The 25,339-nt window shown below is 45.9% G+C and overlaps 2 protein-coding genes across 6 annotated transcripts in view; one reads left to right on the forward strand and one right to left on the reverse strand.

The window, feature by feature from the left end:
* Positions 1-21,646, forward strand: part of SMPD4 (sphingomyelin phosphodiesterase 4) — a 28,011-nt gene extending 6,365 nt beyond the window's left edge. For 3 of the 5 annotated variants that reach the window (XM_079151986.1, XM_079151990.1, XM_079151989.1), the window contains 16 exons: positions 71-146; positions 694-802; positions 908-960; positions 1,115-1,266; positions 3,401-3,533; positions 7,871-7,942; positions 11,665-11,751; positions 15,254-15,399; positions 15,983-16,073; positions 16,553-16,653; positions 17,367-17,530; positions 18,285-18,490; positions 18,907-19,140; positions 19,428-19,559; positions 19,697-19,825; positions 20,077-21,646. In XM_079151986.1, the coding sequence (XP_079008112.1) occupies positions 71-146; positions 694-802; positions 908-960; positions 1,115-1,266; positions 3,401-3,533; positions 7,871-7,942; positions 11,665-11,751; positions 15,254-15,399; positions 15,983-16,073; positions 16,553-16,653; positions 17,367-17,530; positions 18,285-18,490; positions 18,907-19,140; positions 19,428-19,559; positions 19,697-19,825; positions 20,077-20,406 (2,215 nt within the window). In that variant the 3' untranslated portion in view covers positions 20,407-21,646. The remainder of the gene's footprint in view (positions 1-70; positions 147-693; positions 803-907; positions 961-1,114; positions 1,267-3,400; positions 3,534-7,870; positions 7,943-11,664; positions 11,752-15,253; positions 15,400-15,982; positions 16,074-16,552; positions 16,654-17,366; positions 17,531-18,284; positions 18,491-18,906; positions 19,141-19,427; positions 19,560-19,696; positions 19,826-20,076) is intronic. The other 2 variants (XM_079151988.1, XM_079151987.1) reach the window with 2 other exon arrangements.
* Positions 16,038-25,339, reverse strand: part of MED15 (mediator complex subunit 15) — an 84,760-nt gene continuing 75,458 nt past the window's right edge. The window contains exon 17 of the mRNA XM_079151997.1: positions 16,038-16,117. Coding sequence (XP_079008123.1) covers positions 16,053-16,117 — 65 coding nt within the window. The 3' untranslated portion in view covers positions 16,038-16,052. The remainder of the gene's footprint in view (positions 16,118-25,339) is intronic.

A 25,339-nucleotide genomic window follows, 5' to 3' on the forward strand; every position in this document is an offset into this window, starting at 1 on the left:
GGATCAGAGCAAGGTAGTTTGTAGTTGATTTGTCCTATTTTTGTTTATTTGATTTTTTTTAAATGTTCAGTGGCCCAATGATGAAGTTGGTTTATAAACTCCAAGCTGAAGACTATAAGTTTGACTTTCCTGTCTCCTACCTCCCTGTAAGTAAGCCATGATGATGAGAATGGTGTTCGGGACAGTAGCTATGATAGTGAGGGGGCAGGGGCTTGGAGATGTGGTGACAGTGGGCAGGAGAATGCCAATGTCTGGTCAGAACCCAGGAGGCATCACACATTAGAATTTTTAATAACAACTTAAAAAGAAAATTATTCCAAACTCTGCCAGCGGAGAAGGCACCATACTGCCTGTTTTGCTCCTGACTGAGTGGCCAACACAGCCATGTGACTGGTTGCTTTACTATTCTGAACCCCCAGTCTTTCAGGGGAAAATTGAGGAATGACTTCCTTGGTGGGTTTAAGAAGCGAGGAAAATGGGCTCAAACACACACCCAGCTGCTACCCTTGCTGGTTGTAGCTTAATAATAGGAAAAATTCTAAGCAAAACCTCTTTTGTCTAAGCACTACCACAAGAAGGACATTATTCCCACAGGCAGGTTCTGTGTGCTGATCTCTTCCTTAGCAGCCTTCCCAAAGGGCAGTACTGTCTGGAGAACACAGTGCTGGAGCCTGCTCATCCCTTTCTTTGCAGGGCCCTGTGAAGGCATCCATCCAGGAACGTGTCCTCCCTGACAGCCCTCTGTACCACAACAAGGTCCAATTCCCCCCCACAGGGGGCCTTGGCCTGAACCTGGCCCTTAGTATCCTTTGGTGTCATGAAGGGTGGGGAGGTTGTGAGTGACCCAGCACACATCATTGGAGTGTGACCCACCAACACTGTGTTTGCTCCTTGATACTGCTATCAGATCCATTTGAATATTACATATTCTTCTTTGCTTTGAGCCTCATCACTCAAAAGGTACAGAAGGAATGTCTCTTAAGTATCTCTTGCATTACCAGGTCCTGCTGTGAAGGGTGGGGGCTTGTCCTGGGGTATCCCTATAGTTGCTGGTGCTTGGAGGAAGATAATTTGGAACCCAGAGCCCACACTAATAATGAGTTTGGTTTTCTAGCCACTGCCTGTGTCCCTCCATGTCCGTACTTCAGACTGTGCCTATTTCATCCTGGTAGACAGGTACCTGTCGTGGTTCCTGCCCACTGAAGGCAGTGTGCCTCCCCCACTCTCCTCCAGTCCAGGGGGGACCAGCCCCTCACCGGCTCCCAGGTAAGACTGCCTTGGTCGTAAAGGCTTGACTCTTCTATGAAGGAGTGACCTTGTCAGTGGCATTGCCCTCAGGGACAATGGTACCACCCATTGTTTGAGATTCCCTGATTTTTATTACCTCTCATTTCCCAACTTCAGCCATCTCAATTCTGGAGGGCATTTTGGGTTGTAGTTTTTGGTGGTCTGTGGCTATCATAGAAGCTTTTGGGTCTGTGACTTCATTGATGACCCTCACTCTGATATGGGAACACACTTATGTTCTGCTCATAACAACCCTCACCACTTACAGCATCTAGACCCCATCGATATGGCAAGCAGGGTGTAAGTTGTACAGTTGTCCTATGAACTGAAAATAATAGTGGGAATTTGTGTAGCCTGAGAGGGAGGCCCTGGGAGGAAAAGCCTTTTGTGCCAGGCTATATAGACTAAGCCTGATGCTGTACTGCACATCTGGGGGATGTGCAGTAGTAGCCCTAGCCTAAGGGTTAACTTAGGGTTCTCTAAATGACTCCCATTGGGGCTGTGATGGGCTTTCAACTAAGGGCATCTTGGCCAGCTTTCAACAAGAGTCCCTCTGTCCCCAGCAGCAATTGCCTGAGCTCCTTTTCTTCCTCTTAACCTCACTGACCCAGCTCCTACCCTGGGAGACTGCATACAGACTGTGCTACAGATGCTGACCCAGCTCATATCTGTTGACATGTGCACACCAGGTCATACATTCACACAAAACTCACATGTGTGGACAGATGCCCTCAGAGAGTGGACAGGCAGGTCCAGGAGACAGAGAGGCTGCTTAGGTAACAACAATAGCTGGTGACCTTGACTATGGCTCTCAGAGGAGAATTTGGAGGTGGGTTGGAACCACATCCTCTCCAACACAGAATTCAGCTGCCAAACAGTATTCTGTTATTGGCTTGTTTTAACTTTTTTTGTCTTAACTTTTTATTTGGAAATAACTTTAGACTTATAGAAACGTAACACAAAACTTCCACACATCTTTCATTCAGATTTTCAAATTGTTTACACTTTGCAGTATCTTTTTAATCCATTCTCTTTCAATTTATCCCTACAGCATACACACACTTCTCCCCTTCTCCCACCCTCCGGCTGTTGGAACAACTTACAGATATGCTACCCCAGGACCTCTTAATATTCTAGAGTGTATTTCTTAGAAGTATTGCATTCTCCTACATAACGATGGCACTTCTGTCCACAGAAGGAAACTGTTGTCATATAGTGCCCAATACTGCTACCAGATTGTTGCCAAATCCTCAGACCCTGTTCAGGGTTTATCATCAGCTACCCTACTCATGTCTGTTACCTAACTGGGCCTGACACAGTTTTGCTTGCTGTGTGCAGTGGTCCCTCTAGTGCCTTTCAGGCTGGAACAGTCCATCAGTCTCTTTCCCAAACATGACCCCTCTTAGTACACAGGCCATTTGTGTGATGGTGACAGCTCAAGGATAACTTGAGCTGTCTGGTTTTTATCTGCTCATGGCTAAGCCCAGCTTGGTCTTTATGGGCAGGAACACAACAACTGTGATGTCTAGTCTTTCCCAGGTGTCCAGTCAGGAGACTCATGGTGTCTCTTTGCCGTAATACTGCTGATATGAGCTTGGTCATTGGGCTAAGGGTGTTAGCCAGATTTTTCCATTATAAGTTAAATCCACCTAAATTGATACTAAGATTTTGAGATTTTGTGGGAAGATATATTGAAAGTATGTAATCATCACTCATGTTAGCATCCACTCTTTTTTTTTTTTTTTTTTTGGCGGTGCTGGGGATTGAACCCAGGCCTTGTGCTTGCAAGACAAGCACTCTACCAACTGAGCTATATCCCCAGCCCAGCATCCACTCTTGATTCTCACCCAAATCTGGTATTAATAGGGCAGTTGCCAAATGGTGATCTTGCTGATTTCATCCCTTCAACATTTATTAAGTGGGCACTCTGTGGTAAGGAGACTTTTCTCCTTTATTTGTTTATTCAAGAATATCAATATGGACCTGGGGGTTATTGTGTGATTCGATACCTTATAATCATTACTTACTGCTATCATTGATTTTGATGTCCAGATTTCCCCTGGCTTGGACAGCAGGAGTCCCTAACTCAGGCCTATTTTCATGTCACTATCAGGACACCAGCCATGCCCTTTGCCTTCTACGGCCTCCATCACACCAGTCTTCTGAAGCGACACATCTCTCATCAGACATCTGTGAATGCAGATCCTGCCTCCCATGAGATCTGGAGGTCAGAAACTCTCCTCCAGGTGAGAGCCCAGGAAGCTGGTCTGTTTCTGTTTCCATTTCAAAACAAACTGCTCAGCCATCCTCCACCATAGGGGGTAGAATCCCCAAAACATCTTGTCAACCTGAGGGTGGTACTGAATGTTGGCATTTTCCTGCTATGACTTTAGAAAACCCATGAGAAGAAATTTGTCTACCCTTCTAACCCTTATGCTGTTGATGGTGATTTTCCATTACAGGTTCCCTGTCCAACCCCAGGAGTTTTGTTTTTGCTTGAGGATGGAATCTAGGGGTGCTCTACTGCTGAACTAAATCCTGAACCCTTTTTATTTTTTATTTTGAGACAAGGTCTTGTTAAATTTCCAAGGATGCCCTCAAACTTGTAATCCTCCTGCCTCAACCTCCCAAGTGGCTGGAATTATAAGTGTGCACTACTGTTCCTGACTTGTTTTGTTTTTCTCATGGTGATGTAATCATTGCAGTTGCTGGGCATGGTGGCACACAATTGTAACCCTACCACTCAGGAGGCTGAGTAAAGAGGATTGCAGGTTCAGGGCCAGCCTGGGCAATGTAGTGAGGCCCTACTTCACAAAGGGTGGAGAATATAGGTCAGTGGTAGAGCACCCCTGGGTTTAATCCCTGTAAAACACACACACACACACACACACACACACACACACACACACACACACAATAATAATAAATAAATAAAATTAAGGTTAACAAAAAAAAGGTCTAGAGATGTAGCTCAGTGGTAGAACACCTGTGTTCAGTCCCTAGTACACCCCCCACACACACACACACTCACACTCACACAAAAGAAGAAGAAAGAGAAGTCATTGTAATCTTTAAATTCCAGTGGATCTGTGTGAATGCTCTACATCTCACCCTGGCCCTCTGATCCTCTTCCATGTTGTTGGAGATGTTAACTTTTGAATACCACTTGTGGATATTAAATCTTGCCAGAGAAGCATTTTTATGATGCCAAATGGTGAGGACCCTACAAAGCCTCCACTTTGGTCAGAAGGGAGCCCATCCTTTGTGTCAGGAGATGCAAATGGGAGGGAGATCTTGCTTGGGCTGCCTCGCTTCTTGAGTGGTCCTGCTTTTCTTTTTTTTATATAACATATAATTTATGTTATATAAAATATAACAACTTTTATCATCTTAACCATTTTTATAAGTGTTCAGTAGTGCTAAATACATTCACATTGTTGTACATCTAAATTTCAAAACATTTCTTATCTTCAAAAATATATATCTTCTATATATTGTATATATTTATATATGCGTATATGTATACACACATATATATGTACACACACATTTTTTTAAGGTGTAGATAGACACATGCCTTTATTTAATTTAATTTTACATTGTATATGCACTGAGGATTGAACCCAGTGCCTCATACTTGCTAGCCAAGCACTCTACCACTGAGCTACAACTCCAGCCCAGTCCTGCCCTTCTGTGTGCTGGCCTCCCAGACCCCAGAGAGAATCATCTGGTTCTGATGCTGGATTCTGGCCCTGACTTGATATCCATAATATTGCTGGTGACAGCCTGAAACATGAATAGGATGGGATTTGGTCTCCTACCTTATACTGGTGTGTAAAGTGCTATGCTTTTAGATCCCCCAGGTTATTTTCACAGCAGCCCTGGGAGGTAGAAATGATAGGAATTGTCATTACTCTTCACAGGGAGACCGTGGTGGTCCAGATTGTTTAAACTGATGTGGGCTCCAGGCTGGGCTGGCTGTGAGGAGGGCTGGTGACCGAGATACTTTCAGGACAGAGAGAGTTCTATTTCCTGGACAGAACACCAGTGCTTTTTGTTTATTTTTTAATAAAAAGTTGTTTTTGTTTTTGTTTTTGGTACTGGGAATTAAACTCAGAGGTGCTTTACCACTGAGCCACATCCCCAGCCATTTTTTAAAATATTTTATTTTGAGACAGGGTCTCACTAAGTTGCTCAGGGCCTCACTAAATTGCTGAGACTGGCTTCAAACTTGGATCCTCCTGCCTCAGCCTCCTGAGTCACCTGGAATTATAAGCCTGCGCCACCATGCCCAGCTAATAAAATGTTTTAATTATGGTAAAATGTAACATAAATTTTATCATCTAAACCATTTTTATAAGTGTTCAGTAGTGCTAAATACATTCACATTGTTATGCATCTAAATTCCAAAACATTTCTTATTTTCAAAAACTGAAAGAGTATCCATTCATTAAACAATAGCGATCAATTTTTCCCTCTTCCCAGCCCCCAGTAATCATTATTCTGCCTTTTTTTTTTTTTTTTTTTGTGGTGCTGGGGATTTGAACCCAATGGCCTTGTGCTTGTGAGGCAAGCACTCTACCAGCTGAGCTATATCCCCAACCCCTATTCTGCTTTCTGTTTCTATGAATTTGACTACTCCAGGTACCTCATATCTAGAATATTTATCTAGATTACACAGTATTTATTTAGCATAAGGTCCTCGGGGTTTATCCGTGTTTTAGCAGGTGTCAGAATTTCCTTTTTAAGGCTGAATTATTGTATGGATATATCTATTGTATGGACATATCATCTTTTGTTTATCTATTTTTCTGTTGATGAATATTTGTGTTGGTACAAGTTTTAGCTATTGGGAATAATGTTACTGTGAACATAAGGGTACAGATATCTCAAGATCCAACTTTTAGCCAGGTACTCTGCCTATAATCCCAGCAACTCGAGACTGAGGCAGGAGGATCACAAGGCTAACCTCGACAACTTAGCAAGACCTTGTCTCAAAAAATAAAAAGGACTGGCCTGGGACTAGGGTTGTAGCTCAGTGGTAGAATGCTTGCCTAGCATTTGTGAGGCACTGGGTTCGATTCTCAGCACCGCATATAAACAAATAAAATAAAGGTACATCAACAACTGGGGAAAAAAAAAAGGAATGGGCATGTAGCTCAGTGGTAGAGACTTCTTGGGTTCAATCACCAGTACTGCATTAAAAAAAAAAAAAAAAAAAAAGAAATGCAGTTTTTAGATCTTTTAGGGTATACCCAGTATACCTAAGGAATGGAATTGCTAGATCACATGTTAATTCTATGTTTAAATTTTTTGAGGCACCACCATACTGGTTTTTTTTGTTGTTGTTGTTGTTTTTAAGAAGTTTCTGTACCATTTTGTGTTCCCACCAGCAGGGGGCACAGGGTTTTAGTTTCTCCATATTTTTATGATCAATTGTTTTTTGATAACAGCTCTCCTAGTCAATATGAGGTAGTATCTCACTTTGATTTGCATTTCTCTAATGATTAGTTAATGATTAGTTGAGCACTTAGTGGCCATTCATAAATATTCTCTAGAGAAATGTCTATTCAAAGTGTTTAGGTGTTTGCACATTTAAAAAAATTTTTTTTTAGTTGTCAGTGGTTCTTTTATTTAACTTATTTATTTATATGTGGTGCTGAGTATCAAACGCAGGGCCTCACACATGCCAGGCAAGTGGTCAACCTGTGAGCCACAATTCCAGCCCTTGTTTGCACTTTTTTTTGGGGGGGGGGGGGGGGCGGTATGGGGGATATAACCCAGAAGGACTTTACACTAAGCCATGACACCAGTTCTTTTTATTTTTTATTTTTTAAAATATTCTTGGTTGTCAGTGGATCTTTTATTTAATTAATTTGTATGCAGTGCTGAGGATCAAACCCAGGGCCTCCCACATGCCAGGCAAGCACTCTACCACTGAACCACAACTCCAGCCTTTATTTTTTTTTATTTTGAAACAGGGTCTTTCTAAGTTGCTTAGATCCTCACTAAATTGCTGAGGCTGATCTCAAATTTGTGATCCTTCTGCTTTAACCTCCAGAGTTGCTGGGATTACAGGCATGCACCATTACACTCAGCAAGATGTTTTTTTTTTTTTTTTCATTTTTCAATCAGGTTGTTTGACTTTTTGTTGTAGAGTTTTAGAACTTCTCTATATTTCTGAAAATGAACCCTATGTCAGATATGTGGTTTGCAAATATTTTCTCCCATTCTGTGACTGCCTTTTTACTCTGGTGATAGTATCTTTTGATGTGCCAAAGTTTTGATTTTGATAATATCACATTGTCTTTTTTTATTTTATTTTGCCTATGCTTTTGATCTCCTAATGAAGAAGTCTTGACCTAATCCATTGTCATTAAAGCTTTCTACATTTTTTCTAAGTTTCACAGTTTTAGCTTTTATATTTAGGTTGCTGATCCATTTTGAGTTAGTTTTGTGTGTGGTATTTTATTCTTTTGCATATGGACATCTGTCTTCCCAGCACTATTTGTTGGAGAGACTCCTTTCCCCATTGAATGGTCTTGGTATTGTTGTCAAACAATTTGACCTTGCTCTTTTGCAGGTTTTTGTTGAAATGTGGCTTCATCATTACTCCTTGGAGATGTACCAAAAAATGCAGTCTCCTCATGCCAAGGTATGTTTCCATAGTTCTTCTCACCTCTTGCCTTTGGCCCTGGTCAACCTGCCATTTCTTGTCCTTAGTCTGAGTTAGTTGTCACAGCCTGGATGGTGGGAAGTGGAAGCCCACCATCTACCCCTTACTCAGATGTTGAACACAAGTGAGTATTATTCTCCAGTTGTATGGGCATCTTGCACTGCAAGGGGTAGGCCCTTAAGGTCTGGTGGTCTGCCCTTTCTGGGATTCTGCCTACGTGGCTTCTCCTGGCAGCAGGAATGGCTGAGATTTTGGTGCTCTTGCTCTGAGGGTAGGAAGCTGCAGTTGCCTCTAGGAGTCACATCCTGGTTTTCCCATTGCCATCAGCATTATCTTCATGCTCTCAGGTGAGATGGTGGCCCTCAGCAGACCCCACTATGGTGAACCCAAACCTTCTTTGCTTGCCTGCACTGCACTTACCTCCTCCAGAGCATCAACAACAACAGAAATTTTTGTTGTGGTTGGGTCCTGCTACTCTCCTGCATATGGCCCAGCCTGCCTCCTCCTCCTCCCTCCCCTTCTATGGCTTTTCTTCTCCCTCCCTCAGTAGCATACTCATTTGCAAAGACATGGAGGTGGCAAAGTCCCTGGAACCTCCAGCTGTTGCTGTCCTGGACTGGGCCCATCAGGGTAGAAGAGTTCTATTAGTGTGTCTGGGTAGGCACTTAGAGTCACAGCAAGATTCACATACTGTAAACAGCTTGAATCATATACCCAGGCCCCTGCCCAAGGCAGCATTAGCTATACAGTCTGTTGCCATGGTTTCTGTGTATCAATTTGCTCTATAGACATTGATTTTGTGACTACTAGACAGAATTCTTAAGGATTTCAATAATGGAGAGTCTATGGATGATGTGATTAAAAATGAGAAGGGTATATGATAAATTGTCTCAGATTTTAGGTGAAACCGTGGTTCTCTGCTCCTGCTGCAGAGTCCTAATTCTACAACCCCAATGCTGTGCTGTGTGAGAATGAGATTTGACCTTATTGCTGCTCTCTCAAAGCACAGGGCACCCCAAATCTCCATCCTTGGCATCAGACAGGAGGAGGAGAATGTGGAAAGGCTAAAGACTCGGTCCTGTGCCTCTTGAACACAAAGCGCATGCAATGCTTTTTCTGCTTCCATTGTAGCTTCGCTTCATGTTCCTGGCTGGTGCATGGTAGCCTGGCAGCTGGGCTTCTCTCAAGTTGGCTCCCAGGGCCCAACTTCTCCCCTTGGGATCCTGGGAGGCTCACTTAGCCCTGCGCATGCCACTTTGCTGCATTGACTTCTTTCTGCTCATGCTGCCGTCTAAGTGAGTGGAAGCTACACCTGCTTTAAAGGGTCAACCAGAAAGGCCTTTCTGGGCTGTCACATGAAGATTCTATATCTTCATGGGCCAGGCAGAAGGGTCAGTAGGCTGTCCATGCTTAGGAAGGAGAGCACCTTCCCTTTTGTTCCCATATTCACTTCCTCTTGGCCAGACCTTGGTGTGGGTGAGACCTGCCCAGCATGATTAGCAATGGGAGGACAGTGCCCAGAGAGGATCTGCCCTTTGGCAGAATGCAAAACCCAAGAGGACTGAGGAGATGGGAACTGAGGAAAGATAGCTATGGAGGTCTCTGTCATTCGAGGCCCCTTACCTGTTGATCATGGCCTGTGTTGTACCTACTTATGGAAATCCTTGCCAACCCCTCCCTGATTTCTAGATACAAGAAGTGCAGTGCCTGAGTCCCATTATGGCCAGGCTAGGTTCAGGGCATGTGTTCACTGCCCAGTGACTGGGGACAGTGACAGCCATGGACCTGTAGGTAACTGTGGGGTCTGCCCTGGGTTCCTGCAGGAAGGGGCAGGGACTCAACTGGGAAACTGTTCTCAGATTGCTCCCTGAGTTCTGCATCCAAGCTTGGGGTCTGGTACAGAGGAAAACTGTGAGGGAACTTTGCCATCCTACTGTACTCCCCACCCTGCCTCACAAGTTTCAGCATTGACTTGTGCATTCTGACCTCTCCTGTGTGAAACCTAGCATACTTGCTGCTTGGGCAGGAAGCATGGCCTTTGCAGGGTAAGATGTGTGTGCCAGGCCTGCTCTGGGCTGTGGGTAGATGAAGGGTACATCAGCAGGCAGTGTTGGTGCAGGTAGGGTAGGGTAGAGGATCCTGGGTTGGGAACCAGACCGCATGCTAGCTCAGCTGTCACCCCTGTTGTTCCTGGGCTTTGCCAGCCTCAGGGTTCCTGCTGCCTCTAGGACTATGTGGCTATAGCCAGATTTTTGGGGCTCCTTCCCTTGGGAGCCCTGTGTATTTGGATGACTGGGGATCCTGCTGAGGTAGAAACAGCTGCCTTCCCAGTTAGGACTAATGAGCATATCATCTTTAATTTACATAATGGGTGTGAAGGGCAGAGGTGGGGCATTGTGGGCTGAGCTGTGCTTATCTCAGTGCCTGGGAACCTGTCCCTGTTCTCTCAGTTCTGAGAACCATTCATGGAAGGAACATTGATTGGATTTTAGATACATAAGAATTGATCATGTCATTCACCTAACTCATTTGGTAAATTTCTTCTCAGACAATCAGGGAAATCCAATACATTATAGTTGTTACTCAGTATTTGGGGGGACTGATTCCAGGGGCACTGCCACCTGAGGATACCAAAACCTATGGATCCTTAAGTTCCTTATATAAAATGGTATAGTATTTGAATATAATCTATGCATATTCTCCTATATGCTTAAGTTACTTCTGAACTATATATAATACTTAATCCAATGTAAATATTATATAAATAGTTGTTATACTACATCATTTAGGATATAATGACAAAAAATAATCTTTATGTGATCAGTACAGTCGCAACTTGTTTTTTTTTCCCTGAATATTTTCAATCAGAGATTGGTCAGATCTGTGGATCAGAACCCAGATACAGAGGGTCAACTGTACACGTAGTTTTCTGGGCAGAGAGTCCTGGGACTGGCTCCTCAAAAGTTTCTCTTCTGAGCTTGGCGCTGTGGTGCACACCTGTAATCCCAGCACTTGGGAAGCTGAGGCAGGAGGATCACAAGTTCAAGACCAGCCTGGGCAACTTAGCAAGACTGTGTCAGATTAAGAAATAAAAGGGCTGTAGATATAGCTCAGTAGTTGAGTGCCCCTAGGTTCAATTCTTAGTACTACAACAATAACAGGCCTTCTGGGCCTTGGTGGCCGGCAGTATGTCCAAGTGAGGGACCTGGGGTTCTGGTGGGCTGTGGTGTGCATGTAGCACATGTAGTGCAGTCTCAGGGTTGGTGGGAGAGTAGATTTCCTTCTTGAAGGTCAGAATTGGGCTGACTTCAGAGCTGGAGATGCCTTTAACCCTAGCAATATTGAGAGGCCTCCCTAGTGATTTTGAGAGTCTGCCTGTTTCTCAGCCTACAAGGCTAAAGAATGTGTCCAAATGGGCCTGGCTGTAGGTTTCCCTGATCTGGGCCACTGAGAGGGGTGGTGCTTTGCTGGCCCAAGGCTGCTGGGGCTGTGATTGGTTGGATTGCCACTGACATGTTTTTGTTTTGTTTTGTTTTGTTTGTTTGTTTGTTTTCTCCTTCCTTCTGGGCTCCTCTCACTGTTTTCCCCCCACCCTTTCTCCTTCCCCTGTCCTGTTTGGTCCCATCTCTCCCTTTCCCCACCCTGCCTCATCTTCCAACCCCCTGACTCTTCTTGGCTTCTCTCTCTGTGTTGTCTCTCAGCTGGAGGTTCTGCACTACCGACTCAGTGTCTCCAGCGCCCTCCACAGCCCTGCCCAACCCAGCCTCCAGGCCCTCCACGCCTACCAAGTACTGGCTGCTCTTGTTTCCTTCCCTTACCCTTGCCCCACAGTGGGAACACAGAGTGCATGTCGGCACAGAAGCAGAGCAAGGTCTGGCTGGGGCCTGCTGCATGTGATTGAGAGGCTAGTACTGAGCAGAGCATAGTCTGTGACTGAGACAGGAGAGTTGGCCTTCAGCCAGGACTGGTGTCCAGCTTTGTAGACTAGCTTGGTTTGGGGTACATGGCCATGTGACAGAGTGAAGCAATATGGCCTTGGTTGGCCATGGGGTCACAAATGTGTCTGACTGAACCCCAACCAGCAGAGGTGTCTCAAGTTTTCAGGTCTGAGAGCGAGCTTTGCTGTTGCTTGATTCACCCTCACCGTGCAAGGTCATGATGCTCAGGAAGTGACCAAGGTGCAGAAGCCTTGGGACTTATGGGTGGTGTGAGTTCAACCCTGTTCAGAGCCATCACCTAGCCCATAGGCTGCAGCTATCCCAAGCCTATGTATAGCAAGGGGTGGGAAGAACTCAGGACTTTGCCTCACAGATCACAAGACTGTCAGCACTTGACAGTCCAGAAGGGTCTGACCTGTTGAGCACCAGCCACTGGTAGACTCTTCCAGAGGCAAATGAGGTCACGTGGTAACCTCTTGGAGGCTATTGTATTTGGACAGAATAACAAGTGTGTGGATGGATTCAGGTCAGGAAGTGGAGGTCAGACCTGTTGGATATTTCAGGGATGATGAAGTTAACTGATTTGTGAGAAATAGTGGAAATATGGAGCCATGCTTGTGACTAGGGCTCTGTCCAACTCACCCAGCAGAGGATCACACAACAATAAAACTCGAATTTGAGTACAAGATAAGAAAAATGGCTTGGCCACCCAGTGTTGGTGGGAGAGGATGGTGACTGCAGCACATGGCAGGGCTCGGAAGCAGGAGCTTCATTAAGCAAGGAGAAGGCTTGTGGGCGAGCCAAGTGTGTAACAGGGTCTCTGGAAAAACATCTGGCTTCATTCACCCCCAGAGTAGGAGAGGAGTGAGGGAAGAATCCCTGAGAGGCTGGGCCCAGTGGGAAATGCTGTGAGCTCTGGGGATTCATCCTTAGAAAGTAAGAAGGTAGGGACTACAGGTGTAGCTCAGTGATAGAGTGCTTGCCTAGCATGTGCAAGGCCCTGGGTTCCATCTCCAGTACTGCAAAGAAACAAAGAAGAGACCCAGGTACAACTGTGGCATCATATTTTGCATGGGAATTTGGCCTAGGAGAGATTGGGGAGTTGGGAGAGATGTTTGATTTGGCAAACCTAGCAGGAATATAGCTCCACAGAGCTTAAAGCCCCACAGACCTCTTAAAGGTCCCACCTGGTCCCACCTCAGTAACTCACAGTGGGGATTAAACAGAAGGGTGGGGCAAAGTGGGAGAGGTGCACAAGCAGGGGAAAGTGGATTATCAGTTCCTGCAACGCTGTCTCTTCTGAATTGAGGGAATGACATCATTTCTCAAAACCCCAGGGGCCAGGAGTGAGGGTGTAGAAAAGGGTAAGGCTCCTAGGGGTGGGGCTGTTAGCATTTGGCATTGATATTCTTCTAGTCTTTTAGTATTAATTAGTATTAACATTATTATTGTATGTCCATTTTCTGCTGCTAATAAAGTGAATTATAAACAAAAGAATGATAAGTTATAAAGAAAGATTTATTGCCTGGCACAGTGATACACACTTGTAATCCCAGCAACTCAGGAGGCTGAGATAGGAGGATGGCAAGTTTGAGGTCAGCCTTGATAACTTAGTGAGACCCTATCTCAAAAATAAAAGGGCTGGGGGTGTAACTCAGAGGTAGAATGCCCCTGGATTCAATTCCCAGTCTCTCACACACACACACACAAAGAGATTTATTTTGGTGGTTCATAGCTCTGGTCCAAGGTCATGGGACCACATCTGGTGATGGCTTTATTTCTGATAGAGTCCTGAGATGAATAAGGACATCACCTTGCAAGAGATAGAGAACATAAGACAGACGTAGCCAAACTGGCTTTTATAGCAAACCTACTCTTGAGATACCCCATTAATCCATTTGCCCCAAATCACCTCTTAAAAGGTTCCACCTAGTCCCACCTCAGTAACTCACAGTGGGGATTAAATTTCAACATGAGTTTTGGAGGGGACATTGTATTATACATATATTTTTTCTTCAAAACCATTGTAAAGCTGAATGAGATTGTGTGTGCCAGTAATCACAGTTAGTCAGGAAACAGGAGGAATGCAAGTTCAAGGCTATCCTGGGCAACTTGGACACTGTCTTAAAAAGAGAACTGGGGATGCAGTTCAGTGGTTGAGTGCTTGCCCAGCACTCATGAGGCCCCAGGTTCAATCCCCAGTACCACAAAACAAAAACAAAACAGTGAAGTTCTTTGTACAAATTACATTAGAGACAAATAGAGAAAAGTAACCTCCAGTTCATAGTTTTATTCTCAGATTTATCCAGTGAGGCATATCACATAGACTTGAGGCATTTTCATCACAGGGAAGAGTGAGTGGACAGTGGTATAGTTAGCATCCTGTGCATGATCTTCTGTACCCCAGGGTCTACAGGAGACTTGGCCCCATGCCAACCTCAGCATTGCAAGTGTATTGAAACACAGAACTGGGGAACAAGTGTGGGAAAAGGAGTATGTTCATCTGATTCCTGCCTTCAGGTGACATCCCAACTCCCTGCCCCCGTAGTCTACTTCTAAGTCACACTACTGCACTCATCCAATCAGAGAAATTCTATAGCCAGCAAAAGGGCTCTCAGGTTTTAGCCATAAAAATCCTGCATTTGTACTGTCAATCAGAAGTTTGGCTCACAAGCTTGAGGATGCTCTTATCCTGGGAATTTTAGCTGACCACAGGTTCATCGGCAATGGAGGAAGTGACATCCTGGGCTCCTCTGTGACTGAACTTCCCATTTGTCCATGGCCAGGAAGGGTAACAGGTGGGAGGGGTTGGGGTTGTGGCCAGAGAAGGAATTGGGGAGAAAGAAGAAATACCCACTTCTGAAAGGTGAGCCCTGGTGAGTTTTCTGCATACACCCAGGAGGCAGGTGGGTGAACCTGGGTCCAGAGTTCTGGTGGGTTACTGGCCCATCCCTTTTCCTCGTCCTGAATGGTCAGGATGTGGGGTCCCTGAGGCCCAGCACAGATAGCAGTGCTGAGGGTGCATGGTCATGTGTTACAAAAATAAGGCTCAAAGTGCACTGGAAAGCACTTTGCATCTTTGCCTATTTTAGCCAGCCTCCCCAGGGCAGGCCCTGTAGGCACTGAATTCACCACTGAGCTGGTCTCAGTCCAAATCCAGCATTATGAGGCATGTCCAATGAATGTCAGGCACATTGGGGTCCTAGGGGGTGGCCCTGATCCCAACTTGGCCCCTCCCTCCCGTGGAGGAGCAAAGCAACTGGCCCAGGGGTGGGATACAGTCAGACCTAGAGCCCAAGCACTGGGTGCCTCAGACCTTCTCAGACCCTGATGCCTGTCTTTTCCACCATAGGAATCATTCACACCCACTGAAGAGCATGTGCTGGTTGTACGCCTGCTACTGAAGCACCTTCATGCCTTTGCCAACAGCCTGAAGCCAGAGCAGACCTCCCCTTCCACCCATTCTCATGCTACCAGCCCCCTGGAAGAATTCAAACGGTTAGTGCAGGGCTGTGGCAGGGCTTCCATGGCCTCTGACTTCCTTTTCTTGTGTGCATGTCACCCATCATGACTTTTCCCCAGGATATGTGAAATGGAATGAGGGGCAACACTTGCTCAAAGTCCTCTGCAAGACTAGGCAGGTGAGCAATGCCCTGACCCATCATGAGCCAGCAGAGTAGGTGACTTGTATGGAGCTAGGTGACGTGGGGGGATATCACACTGGCTCACCCACTTCCTATGTATTTGGGGTTTTCCCTAACCTCTCTTAACCTTCATTTTTCTCTGAAGAATGCGGCTAAAACCAAATCTTTCCTTAGTGTTCCTGTCTGGTGAAGCAGAGACTCAGGCAGAGTAGGAGGATCACAAGTTCAAGGCCATCCTGGGCAACTTAGCAAGACCCTGTCAAAATAAAAAATTAAAAGGATTGGAGGTGTTGCTCAGTGGTAGAGTACCCCTGGGCTCAATCCCAGATATCCCCCCACAAATAAAAGCAGACTCTTGCACACCACAGGCCAGGCTTACCCTTGAGCAGATCCTCCTCCTTAAGGCATGTGGCATGACTGACTCCCTTATCTTTCAGGGCTGCTGTCCCAAGGTTTGTCCAGCAGAAGCTCTATCTCTTCCTACAGCACTGCTTTGGCCACTGGCCCCTAGATGCGTCCTTCAGAGCCGTGAGTGTTGGCCCCATTGCACCTTTGCTTTTGCCCTTTGTGCCCTGATAAGAAAAGTAAGCAACTGTTAGCACTGAGGCCTCGGAAGTGAGGCCTTGAGTCACATAATTCTGCTGGTTTGAGTTTGCAGTCAACACTTAAGTACAGAAAAGCCCTGGCCTGCCCCAGTCCCAGTTCTATTAGATGCTGGTCAGACTTCCAGCCTCACATAACTGTGCTCAGCTGCTGTAGAGTCTGGCTCCTGAAGGGCTAACATAAGGGTCAAACATCACAGGAATATGCAAGTCCCTTGAGGGAATGTGGGAGGAACTAATCTCTCATTGGCATCTGTACTAAGATCAAGGAGAAGAGACCAGAACATGGGGCATCCCCCTGCCCTTTCCCAATAGAGCCCCACAGCTGAAATGCAGAACTTCCCGCCTGAACTGCCTCTCAGGAGTCAGTGTGTAGGCTACCAGGACACACATGTTCCTCACCAGGTACTGGAAATGTGGCTGAGCTACCTGCAACCATGGAGGTATGCACCTGAGAAACAGGCTCAAAGCAGTGACTCCCAGCCCCGATGTGTGTCAGAGAAATGGTAAGCTCCTAGTACTCTCTTCTCCCAGCAAGTCCACGCCTCTCTCCGTGGGAGAGACAAGCTTTCATAGCTGGATGTTGAGCCAGGGGGGCTCAACATTACTGTCTTAGTGCTGCCTCTGTTGACCTTCTTGGCTCTGCTCACAGGCCCTACAGAGTGGTTTCAGAGGCTAGCCCTTTCTGGACTGAGTTTTATCATGTCCTGCAGTGGATTTCCCACGGAGACAGTGAATGATTTTCTGCTTTATTCCCTTGCCCTTGACCTACCTCCTGGCTCAAATGTTAATGTCACCCCTAAACCATCTCTCCACCCTTCACCAGCAGAGTATTCATCCTCTTGTCATCTGTTCGTTCCTCATGGCTGACTCCCAGGCCTTCCGTTGGCAACCCTCTCCTGTGTCTTCACTCTATCCTGACAGGCTCTGGGCCAACCTTGCTGTGATGGCCTTGAAAAGGGCCTCATCCTTGAAGATCCATTAAGTTCTGCCTCTGTACCACTTTTCTCCCTGCTCTCCCCCTTAACCCTCACCCCTGACAGCCTGACTCCCTTGAGCTTCCATTTTGTGAAACCTTCATAAAATCTTGGCCAGAGCAAGTCTAGAAGCCCAGGGAGAAACAAGGGCTTTAGCAAGTGAGGACCAGCACAGCTTCTGCCTCTCGTGGGGTCTAGGGTCCTGCTCAGGCTGGCCCTTGACCTACTACCCTGGTCCTCAGGGCACACTTTGTCCAGGAGAACCTTCTGATGTATACCAAGTTGTTTGTGGGTTTCCTGAACCGTGCACTCCGCACAGACCTGGTCAGCCCCAAGAATGCACTCATGGTGTTCCGAGTGGCCAAAGTCTTTGCTCAGCCCAACCTAGCTGAAATGATCCAAAAAGGTAAGTCATCAGTCCTGGGCCAATCAGGCAGGCCTCAACACAGTTGAATTGGGGCCAGGTCCTTAGTTGGCAGGAAGTGGCACTTAGAAGAACCACTGTGTTCACAGGCTTGTAGAGTGTCTTAGTACAAGTTGGTTTGGGAACTTCTGGTACACAGCAGGACAGTGAAGTCTCTAAGCCTAACTGAATCCCTAAACCTTGCTTTCCCTATGGTGGCAGCATGCCAGGTAGGAGGCTCAGGTATGTCCTGAGAGAGGGGCAGCAAAGCCGCGAGCTGTGGCTTCTTTAGAATTGTGATTTTTTTCCCTGGTGATCAAATCATTGGGTGGTGTCAAGAGTTGATATTGGTTTTCTTTTTCTTTTTTTCTTTTTGGAACTTGGATTGAACCCAGGGGCACTCAACCACGGAGCCACATCCCCAGCCCTTTTTTATTTTGTACAACAGGGTCTTACTAAGTTGCTAAGGCTGGCTTTGAACTTGTGATCCTCCTGCCTCAGCCTTCCAAGTTGCTGGTACTACAAGTGTGCACCACCATGCCTGGCATGATCTTGGTTTTCTAGCATGGCTTTGTGTCAGCTTCATTGTGCCTTCCTATTGGCACTACCAGGGATCCCCTGAGCATTAGGTGCTGGCAGCTCCACCTACTGTCAGTTACCGTGAGATGCTGCAAGGACAGAGGCAGGGTCCCAGGGGTGCAGCACCTAGGCATTGCCCCCTGGGAAGCAGGTTCTAGACTTGTGTCCTGTCTTCCAGGTGAGCAGCTATTCTTGGAGCCAGAACTCGTCATTCCCCACCGCCAGCACCGGCTCTTCACAGCCCCCACAGTCACCGGCAGCTTCCTATCCCCATGGCCACCAGCTGTCACTGATGCCTCATTCAAGGTGAAGAGCCATGTCTACAGCCTGGAGGGCCAGGACTGCAAGTACACCCCAATGTTTGGACCTGAGGTCCGGACCCTGGTGAGTGAGTGGGGTCGCCACCAGCATGGGGGCCCTGAAGATGTAAGGATTGGCAGAACCAGGGAAGGTGCCCACCTTTTAAAGAGGAAAGGAGGAGGGTTGAGTGTTGAGTAGATAGTCCTATGGCTCCTCTTTCCTTTCCCTTTTTTTCTTTTCTTTTTTTTTTTCCCCAGTGAAGTTTAATTTTTTTTTTTTTCCTGATAATAAAGGTAGAATTTATTGGGAAATTTTCACATTTGGAAGATCATAAGTCATAAGCTATTCTTCCTGGTCCCTTGCCTGTGTGAATGTGCACACCTCCTGGGGTCAGCTCCCCAGGGCTGCCCTGCCCAGGTGCAGCAACATCTGTCTAGTGGGTGACCAGATGCTAGGAGGTAGCCCTTAAGTTTTTTGGCCCGCCCATGCCTCCCTTGCAGGTCTTGCGCCTCGCTCAGCTCATCACGCAAGCCAAACAGACTGCTAAGTCCATCTCTGACCAGTGTGTGGAAAGCCCAGCTGGCCACTCATTCCTGTCATGGCTGGGGTTTAGTCCCACAGATCCAAATGGCCTATACCCAGCCAATGACCTGGACGAGATGGGCCAGGACAGCATCCGGAAGACAGATGAGTACCTAGAGAAGGCCCTGGAGTACCTGCGCCAGATATTTCGAGTATGAGCTATAGAGCTTAACCCACATCCAACACAGTCCCCTCCTCAAAGAATTCACTCTCCACCTAGCCAATGGCTAGCCACATACCAGTCCTAGAACCTGCACACATGAACCAAGCCTGGCTCCTGTCCCAGGGCACCTCTGGGCTCGTTTTGTGGCAGACAGGCCTGCACTTTGGGTATCATGTCTGGGTCCCCTTTGTCACTCACTGTCAGAGTCCAGTGGGTGGAGACCAGTCCCTTCTCTTCAGCTTAAAATTGAAAGCAGAGGTGTTTTTTCTCTGCCAGCTCAGTGAAGCCCAGCTCGCCCAGCTCACGTTTGCCCTGGGGACCACACAGGACGAGAATGGGAAAAAGCAGCTCCCAGACTGCATTGTGGGGGATGATGGACTCATCCTCACACCTCTGGGCCGTTACCAGGTAAAAGACGCAGTCACCAAGGGACATCCCCTGGTCACATAACCTGTTCTCAACCCTCCTGTGCCTCAGTAAACAGATTCTCTGGGTTGCTGGCAAAGAGGTATTTTCTGAACTGTCCTCATGACCTTGGTTTCTAGATCATCAATGGGTTGCGAAGATTTGAAATTGAGTACCAGGGTGACTCAGAGCTACAGCCCATCCGGAGCTATGAGATCCCCAGCCTGGTCCGAGCACTCTTCAGGCTGTCATCCACCATCAACCGCAGAGTGAGTGGGCAGCAGGGGTGTCCTGACAGCTTTTAGAAATGGGTCACAGAGAATACTCCTGCCCCAAGGTGACACCCTCACTTCTGTACCCCCATTTAATTTGTAGTCCTTAGATTCTGGGTGAAGAGAGAGCCTGTGTGAAAGTTAATCCCTGAATTCTGCAGGTGACCTGGGAGGGAGGGTGCTCTGATGTCCTGAGGCTCATGGTACCTGCTGTCCCCACCTCATCTGAGCTCTTGTTTATGCTTCAGTTTGCAGACCAGATGGTAGCTCTGTGTTCCCGAGATGACTTCCTTGGCAGTTTCTGTCGCTACCACCTCACTGAGCCTGTGCTGGCTAACAGGCACCTCCTGAGCCCTGTGGGACGGAGGCAAGTGGCCAACCATGCCCGAGGCCCCAGGCTCAGCCTACGCTTCTTGGGCAGCTACCGGACACTGCTCTCGCTCCTGCTCTTTTTTTTTGTGGCCTCTCTATTCTGCATTGGTCCCCTGCCCTGCACCCTGCTCCTTGTCTTGGGATACCTCCTCTATGCCATGGCCATGACACTCCTGACTGAGAGAGGGAAGCTGCACCAGCTCTGATGAACCAGCCACTGTCTCCAGAGCAAACAAGTGGGATTTACCACACAGCCCCTTCCCTGGGCCTGAGGGGCCCTGGCAGGATACTTCCATTTTTCAACTTTTAGGGGGTGTTTTACTACAGTAGTGATCATCCAGAAGAAATAAATGGGAAGGCAAGAAAGAGGTCTTATGAACCACACTGTTCCAGCCAGAGCTGACCATGGGCCCTTCTTTCCATCAGTCCAAGGTCCCAGAAGCCACTGAGCTAGTTCTCAGGGCCTTTGTAACCATTTAAGGATTTAGTTGTGTAATGCTCAGAGGCTAGTATACCCACCACTGTCTCCAGGCCTGTCCTCTCTGGGTTACTGACCCAGCCTTGACTTCCTTTCTAGTTGTCCTTGAAGTAGCAGAGTAGGTTGGGAATGTCTGCCCCTGCCCCCCATGAGATGCCAGCCTCCACTGTAGGGAAGAATCAAAGTTTCTAAAAGAAATTCCTGATATGCAAGCACAAGGCCCTGGGTTCAATCCCCAGCACCACAAAAAAAAAAAAAAAGAAAGAAAGAAAAAAAAAAATTCCTGAGAAAACTAGATAATGGCTTTCCTGACTTACAACTTTAAAACTAAGTTTTCTACTGCATTTGGCAAAAGCATTCTTAAATATCCTCCAGGCTGGTTCAAGGCTGGACCATAGAATTCCACTTTTCAGTTCCATGAAGACCCTCTTAGAGCACAGGTGCTTGATAGGACAGTGCTTCACCTCTGGCCCCCAAGCCATTGAGCATGTCACTGAGTGGGGCCCAGCTTTTGTGGTGCCATATCACAGATGGCCCTGATCTTTAGCAGGCACAGGGGTGTAGCAGAATCCAGCCAGCTTGTGTCTCCAACCAAAGAGCCAAAAGCATTGTTTGTATCTTCAATAAACCAAGTGCTCAAAGACAGTAATCTTTGATAACACTGACATATTCACCGTACAGGACAATTACACATTCACTGTCAAAAAGAAATCTCCAGGGGTCTCACTTCACTGCAAATGTACAGCATACACACACCAGCAACAACAGCATCTCTGTGGTGACTTTTAAACCAAGCCTTTGTTTTTGGAGTATGTGTGGTTTTTTTGAAAAACATTTTTCAAGTTGTAAATGTTGAGCTTTCTATTTTGATGTAATTTGAAATGCATTTTGGGACCCATGACCAAAAAATCAGATAAAATCTTATAACTGACCATGGATCTGAATAAACAGGTTCTTGCTTCTGAGTATTTTGGTGCCTTGGCTCAGTCTACAGCAGGTTTACCCAAACACTTGGCACTGTGGGCACTTGGGAACTGTAGAACACCTATGGCACCCTGATATCCCTTTACTCCAGTGGCCACAAGCCTGTTCATTGTGTTTCTCTTCCAGGGCATGGTAGATTTATGTGCACAACAAAACCAAGACGGATGTTAAAACTGAAATGTCTGGTAGGAAGGGTGGGCCTCCTAGGAAGGGTGGGCCTCCAAGGAAGGCAGGCTCTGAACTGGGATGAGCTATGTGGATCTTGACTTCAATTCCTCAACACATGAGAACTGGCCTTAGTACCAAAATCTGACCACCTGAAACAGGTTTTGCCTTCTGTGGTTTCCAGAAGCTCCAAGTCATGGGAACAGCTAAGACTGCTCTGACTAGCCCTAGGTCAGCATCTCACCAAGAGCACCCAGCAACTGTCACTAGAGTGTTAAGGTCCCCCTTTCCATGGTCAGAGCCCCTCTGAATGACCAGCCCTCACTAACACCTTTTCAGTATTAAGGTAAATTTTTTTGTTTGATAAGTGCTGGGGATCAAATCCCTGGCTCTTGCTCATGCTAGGCCAGGGGTCTATCCCTAAGCCTCACCCCTAGCCCACCCTACTAGAGATGACTTATATAGCCTTTGCTTAACATTTCTAGCTAGCTTCCTTTGACTCCAAAAACCAGAATTTTTTATTTTTTAAAAAGAGGTTTATTTAGCTCACAATTTTGAATGCTTGAGAGTCTAAGTAATGTGATACAGGTTCTGGCAAGGGTCCAGTGGTTGATGGTGGGAGTTTATGTGGGAGTGAAAACATCTCAAAACAGGAACCCAGAGAGAGACAGGCTTATAACAATTCACTGTTGAAAATTCACTCCCATTGATCTAAGGACCTCCTACTAGGCCCCATCTCTTAAAGGTTCATCACGTTTCATCACCACACTGAAGACCAAGCCTCTAACACATGAACCTTTGAGGAACACAAGATCCAAACCATAGTAGGGTAAGAGGAATTGCTGGCTGCACTTAATTTGAAACTTAAGCTATTGGGAGCACAGTCGAACAACTGTTTCCCAGCAGAGTAGAACCTTTGGAATCACACAGGATAGATTTGAACTAGAGCTCAGCTGAGGTGTATCTGAAGTCCCCATATCCCTCCACCCACCCTCTCAGAAGGACATACTATAAAATCCTTTAATAGGGAATAAACCCCAGCCCCATTCTGTCTGATGCCTCTTCAGCTTTAGTTTGCAATCTTTCTCTAGGAAACAGGCATCCCTTTCTATCATCTCCCCATCCTCTTTTGTTCTTTACACAGTAAAATCAGAGTCCAAGAGAAACATACGGAAGCAATGCAAGTTGCTGGCCAGGAGCAAAAACCATGGGATTGAGATTTCTGCTGTGATTACCCAAATGAAGGAAACAAGTATTTGATAACAGTAATTTATGTCAGATAAGTAGCATTTTTTTTCTATTAGGGAAAGATATGGGAGATACTTTTAGTACTTATAAAATGACTTTAGCAAACATTATTAGTCAGAACTCTGATTTTTAAATTTTATTCTTTTTTATTGGAAAACCAGAATTCTTAGCTTAATTTTCCAAATGTGCAGGGACAAAAATAGATAAAATAATTTCCCAACCAACCTCTCCTGTCCCTCTCAGGAATTCCTACTTCGTATTCCAGCTACAAAAATAGGTTTTGACTTTAATGTCCATGCCAGTCTGTGCTGCCTTAAGAGGTCAGAACAAAACAAAGAAATGAGAGAAGAGAGAATAAAGGATTTTTTTGGCCACAGCATGGAGTTAGAGATTGGAAATGTTTTCTTTTCTTTCTCTTTTTAAAGTCTTAACTCTTAAAGATAATATAAATAACAAAAATGAAGAAGGAAAAAAATTAGAATGGCATGGTAAACTAAAGTCATATGAAAAATGAGGTTTAACGTTTTTTAGTTACTAGTATGCATATAAACCAATGGATGAGGAGCTGGGTTGTAGCTCAGTGGTAGAGCACTTGCCTGGCACATGTGAGGCACTGGGTTCAATCCTCAGCTTCATATGACAAATAAATGAATAAACAAAATAAAGGTAAAAATAAACCAGTGGATGAAAACTGGATACAAAAGTTGAGAAATATGCTTGACAATGACTCTTGCTCACATCAGGAAATCTATGGGAAAGTAAATAACTTGGCACTTGGGTCTGATGATGCTTTTCAGATTCTTAGGTCTGTGATCAGGAATCAACTTCATAAATTTTCTACAATTTCCATAAATATGGAGAAATGACTCCATATTAAAAACTGGGTTGAATACCACACATCAGCCACCAGGCACAAAAGAATTTGGTTGTAACCATATTGAAAATCCCTCTTCTGATATTTCTTGACAGGTTTATGTCAATTGGTTCTCATGGGAATACAGAATCTTCAGTTTCCCAAGGTCAGGCCTGAAGGGTGGCCAGTTCCATCAGGTTAAGCACCAATCTTGCAAAGAGGATCCTCTAATACTCACTAACAGGAACATTCTGAGAGAAGTATAAAGCTGCTGTCCATGCTCCCCAATGCACTTCTTTGCAGGAAGGGTTTGAAACCCTTTAACTCTTCTTAGAGCAGATCTATCAGCTGTTTATAGCAGCGATCACAGAATGCCTCAATGATGAGAATACTCATTGGCCTGTTCAAACTTCAACTTCTCCTTCTTCTCCTCCTCCTCCTCCTTCCTTTTTCGTACTGAGGATTGAACCCAGGAGTGCTTAACCACTGAGCCACATCCCCAGCCCATTTTTATATTTTATTTTGAGACAGGGACTCTCACTAAGTTGCTTAGGGCCTTGCAAAGTTGCTGAAGTTGGCTTTGAATTTGTAATCCTCCCGCCTCCGCCTCCCAAGCCTCTGGGATTACAGGTCTGTGCTGCTGCGCCCAGCTGGCCCATTCAAATTTCTATTACAACTCAACTTTTTCAGCAAGAAGAAAATATGTTCTTTCCTGTAGTCTTTGTGGTATTGGAGATCAAACCCAGGGCCTTGTGCTTGCAAGGCAAGCACCCTATCAGCTGAGCTATCTCCCCAGCCCTCCTATAGTCTCCTTGAAGCACAACCTGATAAACCAGGTTTACTGTTGTCTCTACATATGTACAGTCTGGCCTAGTGCAATAGTACTTCCTCCTTCTTCTCTTTCTTGGCCACCTGTGCAGCCTAGTCAGCAATGTAGTGATGCTTTTGTAAAGTTTTTTTTTTTTTTTTTCCAGTTGTTGATGGAACTTTATTTTATTCATTTATTTATATGTGGTATTGAGAATTGAGCCCAGTGCCTCACACATGCTAGGCAAATGCTCTACCACTGAGTCACAACCCCAGCCCTCTGGAAGTATTTCTAATATCCAGTTCAGAACTAATGAACTGTATGTGGGTCAAGGTGAAGATCAGTCAGCCAGTTTCTTCCACTGCCCACTCTGGGTCTTCCTTTCACTAACACAACTGCAGTCAACTCCTAACAGTTGCTTCCCCTCAAGAGAGCAGCAGGTCCCAGGAAAACTGGGAGCCCAGCCCAGGAGCATGGGCCTGTTTTCTCATTCTCCTGTCCTTCCTAGAAAAATGTCTAGGCATGTGTGTGCAGTTTAGAGACAACCACGAATTTTAGAGTTCATAGCTTGCTTCATTCCCAGCATTTCCTTTGAATTTCTTC

The sequence above is a fragment of the Sciurus vulgaris genome (genome assembly GCF_902686455.1).
Source record: "Sciurus vulgaris genome assembly, chromosome: 8".
NCBI lineage: Eukaryota > Metazoa > Chordata > Mammalia > Rodentia > Sciuridae > Sciurus > Sciurus vulgaris.